Source organism: Heterocephalus glaber, unplaced genomic scaffold (genome assembly GCF_053883595.1).
Source record: "Heterocephalus glaber isolate CG9 unplaced genomic scaffold, H.glaber_assembly_v1.0 deba00000281, whole genome shotgun sequence".
Classification (NCBI taxonomy): Eukaryota; Metazoa; Chordata; class Mammalia; order Rodentia; family Bathyergidae; genus Heterocephalus; species Heterocephalus glaber.
This window is the reverse complement of record NW_028258139.1, coordinates 15,440,738-15,457,848: the sequence shown is the minus strand read 5'-3', so window position 1 is coordinate 15,457,848 and position 17,111 is coordinate 15,440,738. Positions and strand designations below refer to the sequence as shown.

Here is a 17,111-nt window from a genome sequence, read left to right as displayed (position 1 = left end):
GCAGGGTTCACGCTCGGGAATCTGAGATAGGAAACGTCCAGGGTCCCGTGCCCGAGAGGTGCAGGGCTGAGCACAGGGAGGCGAGGCTCTCTCCGGTCGGGGCTACCAAGTCACTCTCTGAGCAGAAAACTACTCTAACAGATCAGGAGAGCCATGAGCCTGAGATTTTGTAGGATCTTCTGACCATGTTCTGGTACAGATATTTCAGATTTGCCATTCCTTATTTCTTTTTCCATAAATGTGTATCTGAGTAAGACGTAATTTTCAAGCCTTTTCTAGTGCTTCTCATATTAATTAACTCCCAGATGAGGAGAGTGAATTCCTCTTTCTGACGTTTGGTCTTATCTCTGAGGCAGAGGGAAGTGGAGGTCTCCCACAGAGAGGCAGCCAGGTTCTCCTGACAAGAGGGTGAGGCAGCCATGCCCAAGCCTGGTGAGGAGACCCGCTGGGCTGGCCCCAACCAGCTGCCCCGTCCTTGATGTCTCCAACAGGTGAACCCCTGAGACCCCAGGAGGGAAGTCAGGAGTGTGGCCTGTTGAAAGCCCAGGGGCCTGGCAGAAATAGCTCCTCAGCCCTGACTCATCTCTAGGGGTGAGGTCCTCCAAGGGGCTCTGATGCCTGCCCAGAAATCACTTCTTTGCCCTTAGACCTCGAGAAGGTGACACAGGCATTGGCAAAAGCCACATTTGGAACTGGCCACAAAGGCTTTTCCTTTCCACCTGTTCCCCAGCCCACCCTGCAACAATGGCCCCACTTTGCTTACCATCAATATTCAGCATCATTTTCCAAAGAGAAGGTCGGACGGACTGATGGAAGCCAAACCACACTTCTCGGCCCCCACCAAGAGGGTTGGAGCAGCCCTCGGATGCGGTGAAGAAGGAACGGCCCACAGGGGTGTACCTGCAACCCAGAGAGGCCCTGCCTGCTCAGCTATGCTGCAAGTGCCAGGCCTGCATCTGCTCTGTCCTACACACACACAGTGGCATTCTGATTTCTTCCCTATAAAATTACCTCTCCTTCCTGCACTCTAGCCTGTTTGATGTGACAGCTCCTTTGAGGGATGCTGAGTCTCAGTGTCAGTGCGAGCTGGCTGGGAACCCGATGTAGTTCTGGCGCAGACATGTGGCCCATACTCTGAGAGCATCCTGTGAGTGCATTCAGAGCCTCAGGGTACACATGGAGGCCCCAGCTCGCTTTGGTGTCTCCAATACTCTTGTGCCTTCCCATTAGCCTGTAAGCTTACTTTCCATGTCATGGACTGCGCGTTTGTACACCCCTTCCAGTCTCTCCAGAACAGGGCCATCCCAGTTATGTAGAGGCAGATGAGTATGAGCGTTTGCCAAGTGCCAATTACTATCGGGTTCAGGCAGCTGGACCAGTCCAGTGGCTGCTAAGGACCATGTGGCCTGGCATTCATTCCCTGTTTCACTCAGCTCCTTTCATCCAGACACTGAGGACCAGCAGGTGCAATGAGCTCACTGCACTGGGAGCCTGAGCTGGTGTGCAGGGAACATAAGTCAGCATGGTTCACACCCTTCTGTGGAGACAGTCAGGCATGAATGTGGATCCAAGCCATAGCCTTTCTGACCACAGTGCACCTCACCTATGGCTACACAGGCACCTGGCAGCCAACCACTGGGGATGTGCCACAGGTCACAACTCCATGGGGTTGGCACACCGTTTAGTGGTGATGTTATTCTATGGGGGCTGCACTGTTAATAAAATCATGGAGATGGCCCTCTTCATTTTCTAACTGAGATGTGCTAATGGTGCCTCTATTTCCATTGGTGTTCCAAAATGAAAACAGCAGTTTCTTCCCTGATTGTAAAACTAACGTAAATAATCCAAAGGAATTCAGAAAAGAGAAACTGCAGTCATTCCTACCACTCAATTAAAAATACAGGCACCTGGCAACCATCCCTCTAGATTGTTTCTGCTCCTGCATGCCCTCCATCCATCAACAGTTCCAAGCAGTGACAGATTATATGCCAGGCCCTGCCAGGAGTGACAACTGGGCCTGGATGTGTTACCTCCACCCAAGCCTGAAGCTGTGGACTCCACTGTCCCCTCTAAATCAGAGTGCCTTCTCACACAGCCCTCCTTCCCTCTGCAGATCAGTGTGGGTTCTGGAGAGTCAGCACGGAGCTGTGCTCCTGGTTTGGCTCCCTGATCTTCTCTGGTCCCTTCCCACTGTCCACAGATCCTACTAGGTACCACATCTAAGGGGGTACTGTTGCAAGGACCCCACTGTGGAAGTGGTGGGCTGGCCTTGCTCCTCCATACTGCTGTTCTCATAGGAAGCCGGCACAACCCTTGCCCAGCAGATGGAGACTGATGTGCCACTGGAACATTCACCCACCCTTTCTCCTAGCAGTGCTAAGCATGGCGATCTCTGATTACAAGATGATTGCTTAGAATGAAACAAGAAGTCCAAGGTATCGAGGGTGCTGCCCACAGTCGAGAACAGGCATGGAGAAGGTCCTCCAGGGTGAACGTGCAGCCAAGCACGACACAGGGGCATTATCACTACGAATCCTGTACATCAGGAAAAGGCACACAAAGTGCTGCCCACACAGGGCATATGGCTATGAAGGCACCCAGGGCACAAGATCAGGAGGTAATCCTTTTTGGGCTTGGCTGAAAATGCTGGTGGTCAATTTTTATGTTAAGTTTTTTCCATCTTAGCCCTGTTTACTATCTTCACCACAAAACACCCACATGGCTGTCACCACCTGACTGCTTGTCCTGGGATACAGATCACATGGTTTCCAGTCACACCCAGCCCTTTGGTCCCATGTGGAGCCCTCACCTCATGGACGGCAAATGCCTCATGACCACATCCAGGGCCTGGATCGTCTCGAAAGGGACACTGGGCAGCCGCCCCGAAAGTGCATCGTGTAACGCCTGTAAGCTCACGCAGGACACCCACTTGATGGATACTTTGAAGATGCGGTCTTTGCCTTCTCCTGGCAGCGTGACCTCCAGCTCCACCTGAGGAGGCCCAAAGAACACACACAGTCATTCCCTCCTAAGAAACCACTGAAGACAGAGGATGGTGGCAGTTGATTTCCAAACACTGCTGGGCTGGAAAGTTCCCTGTAGTTCATTATCCATCCGCTGACCACTTGTGGCTCCTGAGGTCCACTTCACTCTAGGCGATGTCTTCACCTGCGTACTCCACACTTCAACTTATGTCCTGCACTTGGAGCACTGTCAGGCTGGACCACAGATGCATCTTGACTGTGGCATGCACAAACCCTTCGGCAGTAACAGAAGCAATTTTGTAATCTACTGATGACACCTCTGGATATTTCTGGGACAACTACATACTGTATGCTCCAATGCACAGAATGCCAGTGAGGCACACATGCTCACATTTTATACAGACACATAAATGCTCAGATTTAAGAAGCAGCCCTGGGACACAGTGCTATGAAAGGGCAGAGACAGGACTGGGACCCAGGCTGGTCTACCACCAAAGGTTTTTCCACTGACCCGCAATGCTGGGGGATGGAAGGACCTCTAGGCAGCGCTGGGCAGTCACCCTCCTGGCAACATAACCCAGACCATGGCCACACCCTGGGGCTCAGCCTCACACCACACTTCTGGAGTTTGCATCTGGAACACCTCCCTGAGGTGAGCACCCAGAACAGCCCCATTCTTCTCAGGCCAGGTCAAGAGCTACAGGAATGCCCAAGTATGCCAGTTCTCATCTGCTTAACCTCATCGTCAAGGCCTCCACACAGACCCACCTGCCACACCTCGCTTGAACCTCACAAGAACAACATCCAGGCCCCCACTGACATAGCCTACACACCCAAGTCCCAGGAGGGCGAGTCCTTTCTATCCTGGCCTTGGCCTGTGCCAGCAACACCCACCCGGGCAGCAGAACTCAGAGTATCACCACACCTGGCACAAACTGGAAAGTACCTGCAGCCCATCTGCAAGTGAAAAGCAAAGTGCTTCAAGGTAGACAGATATCAAACACCTAACACTGAAAAAGAAAGCTGCACAATGATTCCTTCTAGACTTCAAAACTGGATCAAGCTAGGTAACTTACATTAGGGGATGCACACTGTGGAAAAGCCCCTAGGAATAAAGGATCAAGTCATCAGGAGAGGGAAGATGCTCCTGGGCGTAAAGGGGGCACAGGGGCTGGGCGGAGGGAAATGCTAGGCCTAGATACATGGGATTTGTTTTATAACTACTCTTGATAAAATTTTACATTGGTCATATGAAAGTAGCAACTAAAAGCAAGCATTTGACACAGCACTAATAACATGACAGGCATTATTAATTCACCTAACAACCTATTATTCTCCTTGCCCTGGTGTCCACCTTCACTTTCAGTCAAGGCCCTGAGATCAGAGAAGCAGCCAGCAGAAGAGCTGTGCCTGCTGGGTGTGTGTGTGTGTTTGTGTGTGTGTGTGTGTGTGTCCCAGTACAGACTGGTAGACCTGACCTCCATGACAGAAGTAACATGGAGCAGAGGAGAGGGTACCTTCTATTAGATAAATGGGACAGGTGGGAGCAAGCAAACAAATGGAGGCCATCACGTTGGTCTCTCAATCACACACCCAACTCACCAGTGGGGACTTGTGCCTACACATCTCTCCAGATACACAGAGCATGTCTGAACAACACTTTATGAGGTGGTGCTGATCAGATACTTGTTAATGTCACCCTTGAAAATGCCCCTGTCATCAGAGGAGAGACCCTCAGGGGCATACAAACACATGCTTCAGTTGTTAAATTCTGCTCTAGTCCAATCTCTTCTTGGCCCCATAAAGGCTATACCCCAGCCTCTCCACTTCAACTCAGGGTGGTGAGCTCACCAGAAACATCACCCGCTTGGGCAGGGTGGCCCCAGGCTCTCTGAAGAGCAGATCTTGTTCATGTCTGGACTGCTGGCCCTGTCCCATGATACTTTATCTGGGTCCTAACAGTAACGCAGCATCGCAAGGGCTCCGACTGCAGTGTAACTCTGTGGCTCCTATGGGCTCACCTTGGGAAGGGGGCTTCTTTCCACTCACAGAGCATCTGTGCCAGCTGTGGGGCTGGTGTGCCACGGGAATGCCACAACTGCCACTTTCTGAAATGGTCAGTTGAAAACACCAGCAAACACCATCAACCCAGGACCTGGACATGGTGAGACAGCTGTGAAGTGAACCTCTCTGAGCAGATCAGAGCCAAACCCTGAGCCCCTCTGTTTGGAAATCATCCAGGTGAGGAAATCGGAAGTAATGGGGAGATGCCTGCTTTTGGCCAGCCACAAAACTAAAGAAACAAAGGAAGGGAAAATAGAACTTTGAAGAGCACAAAGCAATTGTGCCAAGAGAAACCTGCCAAGAGAGCGCAAATGCAGAGAGGCAGTTGCTTTCCCAGAGACTTCCTCACCCAGAACTCCGCTGTCGGGCCACCAAGGCCCTGAAGATGTCCAGTCCCAATCATTATGGAAGGAGCCACAGCACCAGCAGGCAGTCTGGCTTGGGCAGCACTCTCTGAGCCCAAGGGAGGCGGCACACTCACCGTGCCTGCCAGCCCAGGCCAGAGCAACACCTGCCAGGCCCTGGGCCATAGTTCCTGTCCAGAGGGAGATGGGCAGGTCACACCCTGTTTAAATGTGCCCAAGGAGATGCTGTCTAAAGGTCTTCTGTGATTCCGCACAGCAACCAATCTTCCTGAAAAAGATCACTGCCCATTCAAATACCTGGTATCAAGACCAGGCTTGGCCAGAGCACCTTTGAGGTATACTGCAAACCCACAGGCACCCTGGCTGGTTTGGGGACGGATGCTCACCCAGGGCAAAGCAGCATCTCCTGAGCATGCTGACAGGCGAGGGTCGAGGTGAGGCACCTGGTCAGGCCTGAAGAGCAGATGAGGGCAAACAGGCCCCTATTGTGTGTTGCCGTGTTCTGCTCCCTGTGGATCCAGGTGCAGAAGCCTCCCTGCCAGGCCAGCTCTCAACCTCCCTGACCACTTGATCCCTTCACGCCAGGTCAGCAGGCACCTGCGGGTGCTCCTGTGGTCCCCACATGGCCAGGTACAGAGGTAGACAGAGAGGAATGCCACATGACCATCTCAATGGCAGTGAGTCCTGCCCCACTGCAGACTGCTTCCGGACAAGGTTTATGGACTTCTGAGCTCTAACTCCTACACAAAAGGGGAACACACACATCTCCCTGACCAGGAGGCTACAGCTCATGTCACACATCATGTCACTTCACTACAAAAGTGGCCTGAGAATTAAGCCCCAAGTTTTGAGCAACTTGTACAAATTCTGCGTATGTCTACAACTCTGAAAATGAGGGTGTGGCCAGGCAGCCTCAGGTATCTCAGCCCATACAGACCTGGCCTCTCTCCACACCAAGGCTAGAAGTAAAGCAGGGGAGGAAAACATGTGAGTAGCATAGATTATGGAGAGGTCTGGCAAGAAGACCTTGTCAAGTAGGCAATGTGACCAGGACACTCTGTTCAGAGACCAGGCAAGAGCCACCACAGTCTCCAGCAAGCCCCTGGGCAGACACCAAGCCACCTAGGCTAACAGACACCTCGAGATTCCTCTGTTACTACAGAAGATGCAAAGAGAAAAGAACAAATATAAAAGAGAAGGCCCCAAAAGATGGCACTTTGGTCTGCCATGCAGCAGCCTGGGCATGGAAAGAGGGGCAGATCTTTGTTAACTTTTAGACCGCAGGGTTTGTTCTGTGGTCCATGAATGTGGGAGGAGTGTGCCTGGAATCAGGAGACCCCACAGAGCTGTGCACAGGGTCTGTAAGCCCTCTGGGACTTAGTCTGTTACCTGATGCAAGGACAAGGGTGGGTGGAATCCAACTCAGGACACACTGAGTATTCACCAGACTGAGTGGTGAACCAGAGTTCATGAAGGGCTACTGCAGGCACCAGGTGACCCAAACATGCTCTGGACACAGGCTAGGATGGCAGAGCAGTGACAGAAACCACTGTGTATGCCAAGTGTAAACCATGTCCTGAGCAGTGGGATGAAGGGCTTCAAACCCTCGCCCCTCCAGGTGTGACATGGGACCTGACGGGCAGCACCTGGAGGTGGCTGGAACCTTAGAGTCCCCAGGGCCATGCAACACATGGAAAGATGGGGCTGCTCTTTTCGGGTGTATCTTCTATTACTGCTGCTCCTCCACTCTGCGGGCTCAGTAAGGCTGGGTGACTGGCACCAGGTCCCATCACTAGGGATTGTGATCCCAGTTCTGTTTCTACAACCACAAATCTTGAATTTGAGCTCCTAAAGACCCTCACAGTTTCTCAAGGAAACTCTCATGGCTCTCCTAGTGTCTGTCTATAAATATGCACAAACAAAAATGTGAATACACTCCTTATACTTTCCTATCACTTTGAACAAAAGCAACTGTTCAAATTAATCACAAAACATCAAGATCAATAAATCTCAAATTCACAGCAGGTTAACTTGGAAGGGGAAAGCCTCCTTAGCCAATGTGCTTCAGTCCTGGGGTTCCCTCCAACACAGAATGTGCTGTCCATCCCCCAGCACTGGCAATGACAATCCACATCTCATGGGTGACTCTAGTAATCACTAGGAGACTAGGCCCCACTGCACAGAGCCATATTAGGTAACCTGGCCTTCACCCTGTCATACATATTCCTTCCTGTCAGAGAGAACTACTGAGTGCTGAGACTGCCAGGCCCTGCAGGAGGCAGATGGGCCACAAGGAGCTAGAGGGTACTCACTTTAAGATTATCACTAAAGTGAAAAGATGTTTTTCATATCTGCAGAGAACACGCAGGTTCCTTATTGTTCCTAAAAATACATGCCTAACGACAACTTGAGACCCCTGCACTCCCCTCATTTTCAGGGGTCCCAAGCTTAAGGGACTATTAGAGTAGACTGTTCCCAGTGGGAGTCATACCTTGTCACAGTTGTTAAATTACTGGGTTTTCTTGCGTTCGTTAAAGTACAAGGGGTGATCAAAATAGATGGTGAATGTTTAAGTAAAAACATAGAGAGACACATTGACATTAACTACCATCAAAATGCTCCCCCTTGCTTTGAACACACTTCCCATTATTCTTGCCACTTTCTGAAGCAGTTCTGGAAGTCCTCTTTTATGAGTATCTTTATGACGTGTGATTAAAAAAAGGTGATGCTGCTGCCAAGTGCCATCCAACAGAAAGGTAGGCTTATAGAAACATTACAGTGTGTCCTCGTCCACCTTATTCACCATATCTGGCACTGTGTGACTTCTGGCTCCTCCCCAAAGTCAAAATGATCAGGAAAGGTAAACCTTTTGAATCAATTCAGGACATTCAGGAAGCAATGACAGTGCAACTAAAGATACAAAAGAGGAGTTCCAGAACTTGGGATAAGTGTGTTCCAAGTGGAGGGGCGTATTATGAGGGGGATTAATAGCAATGTGTCTTTTACTATAATCATTCCTTAAAATTTAAACATTCACCATATTTTTCTTTCTCTTTTTCTGGTACCGGGAACCAAACTCAGGGACTCACACTTGCCAGGGAGGCGCTGTGCCTCTGGGCTACAGTCCCGGCCCATTCACATTTTCCTTTCATAATGTATATGTAGGATTATTTCTGAACTGGTCCACTTACAAACACCCACCATCACCCTAGAGAAGCACAATTGTTGAAACACGGTGCCAAAGAGTGATAACTTCTAAGTAGAAATTTTATTACTTTTAAATTCTCCTCATTCTGGTTTGAGATGAGTCACTGGATGGAGCAGAATATTCACTTTGTTTTACTGCCAGCAAGACACACACACACAAACACATTTTCCTAAAGGCCTCATGAGGTGGGGTCTGTGGCATGCACTCTGGAGGTGTGTGTGCACATGTGACGTGTGTGTGCACTGTGTACTGAGCCGGCTATCACTGCAAACGCCACCACATTAAGGCAGTTTTTATGGATCTCGGGATAAAGCACATAGCCAATCAGCTGCCCCTTTCTCCTAGGTGAAATGACTCAGGATGTGATAAGAGGAATAATTAACTTTATAACCCAAGTCTCATGTTACTCTACTCAGCATGACCTGACCTGTGGCCTTACCTTATCCCTCCCGATTGGAAGGGGCATAGCTGTGTAAAGATTCTTTCTTCCATCAAACACTGGTTTCCGATCCCCAAAGATCTGTGTTTTAAAGTGCTGGACCATATGTTCCACTATTTCCCTGAAAGACAGAATTCAGGAAAAATGTCAATAAAACTAGGTACACAGAAGACTAGGATGGCATTTTTCTGACACTAGTTTTAAGCAACATTAAAGACTTGATTTTCCTTTTAGTAAGGCAACTTTTGACTCTTCTGTAACAAATGGGCCGAGAACCATAGTGTGTTTCTACTTGTTCACACTGGAAAACTTCCTAATATGCTTCACACACCAGACAACAGGTACTGCGGGAACTTCCAGGCTCCAGGAGGCACTGAAGTATGGCACTGATGGGAGTCTCATTCCAAAGGTCAAATCAGATACCCATGCTTTCCTGCCAGGATTCTGCAGGGCCTCCCACACGTAGTCATCACGTTCCTTGCCCCACTGACACAGGGGCTAAGCTCAGCTGGGACCTCCTATGACTGGCTTGGTCTTTGGTGCTCCTGGGATCGCTACAACATGCCTTGGGTGTCACTACCCCTTCTGCTGTAGCTCCAGAATGAAGACCTTGAACTTGACTCCTACTCCAATCCAGCCTGCCCAACCGGCCCAGCTATACCAAGCTGACCTGTGGAGCCACAGGCTCTGTTGCTGTAAGCAACTGAGTTTTGGGTACCATAGGTCCCTCAGCACTACCAAAAGGGAATCCTGCTGAACACTCATTTGTAGTGGAACTGAGGGCTCTCCTCCCACTCTACCCCAATGTGATGAACCATTAGTGGCTCGTTCCACACCTCTGTACCTCCAGGTCTTTGCTTGGCACATCTGCCCCACCCCTTAAGGTGGTCTGCGGTTATTTCAGTTCTACACTCCTACCTCTCACACACAATGTGTGATGAAGTACAGATATAAGGGCCTTGACCCCTGTCTGCCCCTTTCCCCCTAAGAGAATGAGGCAAATGACAGTGGGATCCTCAGAGCCCCACCTTTCTTAGGGAACTGGCACTCTGGGGGAGTAGTAAAGAGGAGACAGATTCAGCCAGGGCAGAGGACACCTAGTAGACTTTTGTGGAGAGGTGACCTGTGCTTAGCTCTGCTAGAACAGTGCTTCTGGGGAACAGGACCTCAGATATCTCTCAGGATACAAGAATCTCACATTTTCCATCTCCCCAGAGCAGGTGGCATGCCGGCTGGGAAGGCTGTCCTTATTCAAACTGGCCTAGCCCAGCTGGCCTTCAACTAGCCACAGGTAAGTGTCTAGGTCCAGCTACTGTTCCCCCCAGCACCAGTGATCTAGGGAACACCCTCAGCAGACAGAGTCTCCTGGAGGCCATCTTTGAGGACTCGGCCAGACATGCCACGTGGATGACACACTCCTGATGCCATGAGCACGCTCTTCCTTGAGGGTCCATGTATTTGACGGAACTTAAAGAACAGAGGCCAGCTAGTGAGCTCTGAGAGAAGCAAGCCAGGGGATACGCCTAGCAGATGCCAAGATGTTATGGCTTGTATCTAGATGTCCCCCACAAAGCCTCCTGTGGTCATAGGTAGGGCTTTTCAGAGGTGGCTGAATATAGGATGTGTGACGCTGGGATTAAGGGTGTGAGATTACTAAATTAGTCCACTGATTTAGCATAGTTCTGGGTATGGATGATAGGAAGGCCCACCCTGGGTGTGGATAGCACCACCCAGGAGACTGGCAGCTTGGAAGAGATAAAGAGGGAGGCAGGCTGCTACTGCTGTTGTTACTTGCTGCTGGCTGTCATCTGTCTGCTCTGCTTTGCCATGAACTGTTTCTCCTCTGCGGTGCCCCTCTGCCATGCCACTCTGCCTTGGATGGAGCCAACTGTGGACTGAAATCTCTACAAACTGTAAGCCGAAATAAACCTTTCCTCCCTTAACTTTGGACGTCAGGTATTTTGTCTCAGTAATGAGAAAAGTAACTAAGATACAAGACATACAAAAGCTGTGGTGATGGAGGTGGGAGGTATGGAGCACACAGAGGAAGAGGCTCAAGACAGAACAGAGTGCCAGACACATGCCAATAAACAGAGGGACAGTTCATTTATCCAGCAAAACAGAGAGCAGGGCACACTTTTCAACAACCTATGTGGGGTATTCGGGTACCCAGTGTTCAAAGAAAGCACATGACCCCATGCCATGTGGAGCATCTCTCCATGGTGATTCAGCTCTGGGCATGACCCGACTCGGCACCATTCTGTGGTCTGAGGCAGGAGTCTGAGCGACTCATCCTGAGCACCCAGCATTTGCCATGGTGCTGAGCACAGAGCAAAGTAGGCATGTACCATATAAGTGAAGGGACCTCTCAGTATTTTTTTGGTACCGGGGATCAAACTCAGGTCCTTCCGCTTACGAGGCAGGCAGCGGAACCACTGAGCTAAATCCCTGGCCCGGGACCTCTCAGTTTTGACTGCCAGGTATCCTTGCCAGGGGGCAAGCAGATAGCCCTGCCCACCAGCTGGACACATGCTGCCGAGAGGGCACTCTGAGATCCACACACTGCCCTCATGCCTTAGTGGTCCATTTCCATGGGAGAGAAGGTGCTACTATGTTGTGGAAGATGTAACAGAAACAGGATGCTTATGTTAAAATGGTGACTCAACTGCCCAGTTCTTCAATGAGGGTCCCACCCTTCATAAGCCTGGCCAATTCCCACACACTTGCCAGAGAATTCATTCTTTCTCTTTGTAATTGTGATCAGGAGCTGCACACGGTGGTGCATCCCTGTAATCCCAGCACTATGGGAAGCTGAGGCAAATTCAATCCTAGCCTGGGTAACTTAGTGAGATCCTGTCTCAAAATGGAAAGAAAAAGGGTGTGTGCGTGATGGTGATATAGCTCAGTGCACAGGTCCTGGGGTCAGTCTCCAGTATGGAAAAGGGAAAAGGGAAAGGAAAGGACAAGGGGAGGGGTGAGACACAGGGATTCCCAGGGTTCCTGGGTTTGGGCCTTCCTTGATAACTAGTGTGACCCCAGTATGGCTACCTAGAGAACTCCTACTAAGCCCAGGTTGCAGTCTCTGCCCCAACCTCCCTCAGAGACACCTGGTCAACACCACACCTGCCACGGGTCATTTGGCACCCAGCTTCTAACAGGGTGCTCCCTTCACTAAATCTGGGGGGGTGGGTGACATCAGCAAACCCATTAGCACTTCCTGTCTGCCAAGTACTTGATGTGGAACAACTCACTCTGTCCTCAAAGTAACCCAGGAGGTAGGTACTCCTCTCCACTTTACACCTGAAGCACAGAGCGGCTGGGCAGAGGGGCAGCACAAGCATAAAGCTGAGGTGCACTCACGCCCAGGCGCATCCTGATCCCCACAAGACATGGCTGTGCACCAGCTGACGCTTGCTGATCCAGAGAAGCCAACAGCTCCCTATTAGCTGATTCATCATTTTTTTGCCATTGTTCTAGAAGTATCCTTTTCGTTAATTTCTAATTGTGCAGATTTTGTGTTCTGCATTCTCACTGTACAAAATAGCTAAGAGCCTACTTAGACTACTTCATCACAAATCCTTGTCCCAAATCCAGTGTCCACTGACTGTGTTCAACCCACACTTTTACACAAATACACAGGCACATAAAAATAAGCCACTTGTTATTTTTTTATACATAATGGAATCAACCACATGGTTCCCGAGCTTGCCATTTTTTTACTATGTTTCTTAGGTCTTTTCCGGTCACTACACACAATGGGGCCATGCAGTCTAGAAATATAGATATTATTTTACCATGTGCCATTATATAATATCAGTAACCATCTGCTACAGTTTCATTTCTGGCTTGGTGGTTATACTCTGGTAGTTATACTCTTCTATCACTAGTGTCGCTAGTTGTACAGAATTCTATAGTACCCTATTATTTAATCATTCCCCACTGTCATTTAGGTGGCTTTTTCCCCCTTTGACCATTACAATATTAGAATCAATATCCTGTACATATCAGAGATAAATACTTACAGGTAGAATTAGCAGATCAAAAGGTACTTGGGGGGGGGCAGTACTAAGTATTAAACCCATGGGTACTGAGATACATCTCCAGCCCGTTTCATTTTTTTATTTTATTTTATTTTTTATTATTTATTTATTTTTGGTACCGGGGATCAAACTCGGGACCTTGCGCTTGTGAGGGAGGCACCGGAACCACTGAGCTAAATCCCCAGCCCCATATTTTATTTTGAGACAAGGTTTCACTAAGTTGCCCGAGCTGTCCTCAGACTTTCGATCCTCCTGCCTCAGCCCTCAAGTAGCTGGGATTTCAGCTCTGTGCCACCACATCCAGCTCCTAATGTTTTTATTTTAATGGACAACACACCCACTGCTTTCTTAATAACCCAGACCAGTGACAGCGAATGTTTCAGAGACGGAGTGACCAAATAGCAACCAAATACCCTTTTACTTATCGCAAAGTGCCAACATTGCAGTTAAATCTGAATACTGAGGTTTTAGTCTAGAAAAAACAACTGTTAATGTGATGTTCAGCTGCTGGGGCAACTTGGCTTGCATGCCAACAAAGAGGGCTCCGCGTCCCCGATGTGGCACACATGCCACAGATTTGCTATCACTGGCCCAGACCAATCTACACTCTACCCTCAAGTGGCTGGTGAGCAGTCACGGAGCTGAAGTGGGAGGCTGCAGACACATTACCACAGTGACAGGAAGAAACAGGTAGTGGCAGTCTCCTGTGGCCCTGCACAAAGCCTCAGTGTCTGTCAGCACATGGCTTACAGTTTCAGGGCCGCTATCACTGAGATGGAGTGTGGACACCAGACAGATTTATGCCTAGGTTCAGGGCACAGCATAAATTCAGCACTTTGCTACCTTCCCTTCCCACACAGCCCACCTCTGCAAGGCTGGCTGGGGGTGCTGTGGGTCTGGACAGACTCCTCCTCATGAGGGGCAGCAGCTGCATCCAGGGGATGCCTGTCAGCTGCAGGAGGGAGGAAGGGAAGGGGCCGAGCACATGGGTTTTGCTACACAAAAACACTACTTGGATTCCACCACCTGCCTCGCAAGCACAAGGTCCCGAGTTTGATCCCCAGTACCAAAAAACAAACAAATAAAACAAAACCAAAAAACCACTACTTGGAGCACTTTCTATACTGCTTTAACCAATAACAATTTTGAGAGTGGACCTGAACAATCAAGTGAAGAAGAACCCAAAAGGTCCACACATCTAATGTGGCAGCAACTCCAGGTGGTCTCTGGCCATCGCCAAGACAGTTGACTGCCTCAAGAGCTGAGGCAGTCAGTTTCTAGGTGGTGACTTCAAAACCTTACAGATCTAATGACAACAGAGGTGGTGACAGCTGTAAAGGTCTCTGCTAACCATTGTCAGTCTTCCTTCCAATGGTGCCAGACACAGCCTCAGCCTCATCCATCTGTAGAGAAGAAGGTGCCACAGGATCCAGCCAAAGCCTCCAAACAGTGCAGGCTTTTTCCTGCCTTCATGCCAGTTTAAAAAGCACATCTGAAGCCACAAGTCATACAGATTTCCACCCAAGGAAACTGAACAACAAACCAACAAGCCCAGGTATGGGGAGTCACAAACCTGCAGCCGAATGGGAGACCGCAAAAGACCCTCGGTGAAGAGACTGTCACAACTCCGCCCACCATGTCTGCTCACAGACCCACTTTTCAAGGGGAGCACAAACTTAAAGCACCTCACACATCCCTCAAATGTGCTCCAGACACTTTGAATCTATCTGTTTAGTTTTACAGGTAAAGGAACTGAGGCCTCAGACTTTTTTCCCCTATTACATAGGTTGGGATAAGGAAAAATGTATTGCAGTCAAGAGTATCTCATCTATAAGATAACAAGGCACACTGGGCAGTCACTCTGCAACAGAGACTTCTGTGGTCCACGTGGCAACTGGTTTTGAACTCAACCCTCCTATCCTAAACATCTATAAAAGAAGAGAAAATAAGAGACAGTTGTGTTTGACATTCAAAACAGGCAGCCTAGGATAGTGCTTAAGGAGGGAAGTGGACCACATGAGTTAAGCCCTGCATCACCCTGGATCCTGGCCCTGGAGCGCTGCAGTCTGTCCAGCAAGTAGAGGAACCAGAATCCAGAGCTGCAGAAGAGACAACAAACAGCCTTCCTCAACATACTGTATGTAACATTTAGCATGTAACGATGTTCAGTGCATGTGTGCAAGTAAGCCAGAAAATGTTGACAGGTAATCTGAGGTAAAATCGATCAACACAAGGGACCCACAAACTGTACTCAGCAAACACGGGCTACTACAATAAATATGCTATTGATATAAATACATTCAAGGTCACCAAGAAAACAATAATCAGTAAATGAATGGGGAATATCATCAGAATGCACACTATGAGAAAGAACCTAATACAAAATCTAAGCCAGGCACGGTGGTGCATACCTGTAATTCCAGCACTTGGGAGGCTGAGGCAGGAGGATTGCCACGAGTTCAAGCCCAGTCTGGGCTACATAGTGAGTTCAGGGCCAGCCTGAACTATAAAGCGAGACCCTGCCTCAAAAAAAAAAAAAAATCTAGAACTCAGAAATATATTATCTAAATGACAAATTGCATGGTTCAAGAGCAGAATGAGTACTACAGAAGGAGGCCAAAGTGATCTTGAAGACAAAGCACCAAAATTATCCCAACTGAAAAAAGGGAGAGGATTTTGTTTTTAAAATCGTAGCCTCACTGACTTGAAGTCAATGTCAAATGGTCTAACATGTATGTACTGGCAATTCCACAAATGAAAAAATGGGGCAGGGGAAAAAGAAAAAAAATCTGAAGAAATATTTCATCAACAACAACAATAACAAATAAATGCAAGACATAAAAATTCCAAGAAGAAAAACTACACTTGGGGATATCACAAATAGCAGGAAAGCGAAATTTTTATTTTTTATCCCCCTTTTTCTCTTTTGGTACCAGAAAGCAAATCCAGGGCCTCATGCTTGCTGGGCAGGCACTGCACCACTGGGCTATACCTCCCGTCCCAAAGCAAAATTTAAAAAAAACAAAAAAAATTAGGAGGAAAGATGGGCATGGTGTTGCCTACCAGTAATCCTAGTGGGCTGGGAGACTGAAGCAGAAGGACTACAGATTCAAGAGCAATTCAGTGAGACTCTGTCTAAAAATAAAAGATAAAAAGGGCTGGGGATGCAGTTCAAAGCAATGGCTCTGGGTTCAACCCCTACCTAGTACCACCAAAAACAAAACCCCCACAAATTAATACAGGAAAACTATTGGAAGAATTTTTTGGGGGGGAGGTACCGGGGATCGAACTCAGGTCCTTGCGCTTGTACAGCAAGACGAGAAACCACTGAGCTAAATCCCCAGCCCAACTGGAAGAATTCTGACTGACATTTCATCAGAAACCATGGCAGTTACATGTGTAAATACCGAATAGTTTCTCTAGTGTGAGAAACTGAGAGTATAAATAAGGACTAAAAGGATTAATAACTAATAATTGATACTTTGAAACAGGAAAAGGTCCAAAGGGGTAGGGGTGGTGGGAGGAGATGGAGAAAGGAAAGAATGGAATGGAAAAATTATGAGAAAAGAAAAAAAATGGAAACGAAGTCTGTGTAAATAGGGAAGGGCGCACAGGGAATGGGGAAAAAATAAGAACCAAGATACATCATGTACAGGTACAAGCACCCAAAGATAAATGTAAATGTATTGTATACCTAAAATGTACCAATAAAAGAATTTAAGCAAAAAAAAAAAAAAAAAGAAGAAAAAGAAACCATGGCAGTTAAAAGAATGCAATGAGGGCTAGGACTGTAGTTTGCAGGTAAGAGCACTTGTCTAGCATGTGCAAGGCTTGGAGTATGATCCCCAGCACCACCAACCCCTTAAAATAGAATATAATGACATTAATAAGGTGCTGGGAAGAAAAGGTGTCCATTAGAATTTTATATCTCGAGCTAGTAATGTAGCTTAGTGGTACTGCACTTGCCTAGCATGCACAAGATCCTGGCCCAACACCACAAGGGAAATAAAA

General features: G+C 48.4%; 1 protein-coding gene across 3 annotated transcripts in view; it reads right to left on the bottom strand.

Annotated features, from left to right (window-relative positions):
• The window catches only part of Ago2 (argonaute RISC catalytic component 2), a 112,477-nt gene that overhangs the window by 36,766 nt on the left and 58,600 nt on the right, over positions 1–17,111 (bottom strand). For all 3 annotated transcript variants that reach the window (XM_087187159.1, XM_087187164.1, XM_087187170.1), the window contains exons 3-5: positions 9,061–9,181; positions 2,810–2,991; positions 764–900 (exon numbers count right to left, since the gene is read on the bottom strand). In XM_087187159.1, coding sequence (XP_087043285.1) covers positions 764–900; positions 2,810–2,991; positions 9,061–9,181 — 440 coding nt within the window. The remainder of the gene's footprint in view (positions 1–763; positions 901–2,809; positions 2,992–9,060; positions 9,182–17,111) is intronic.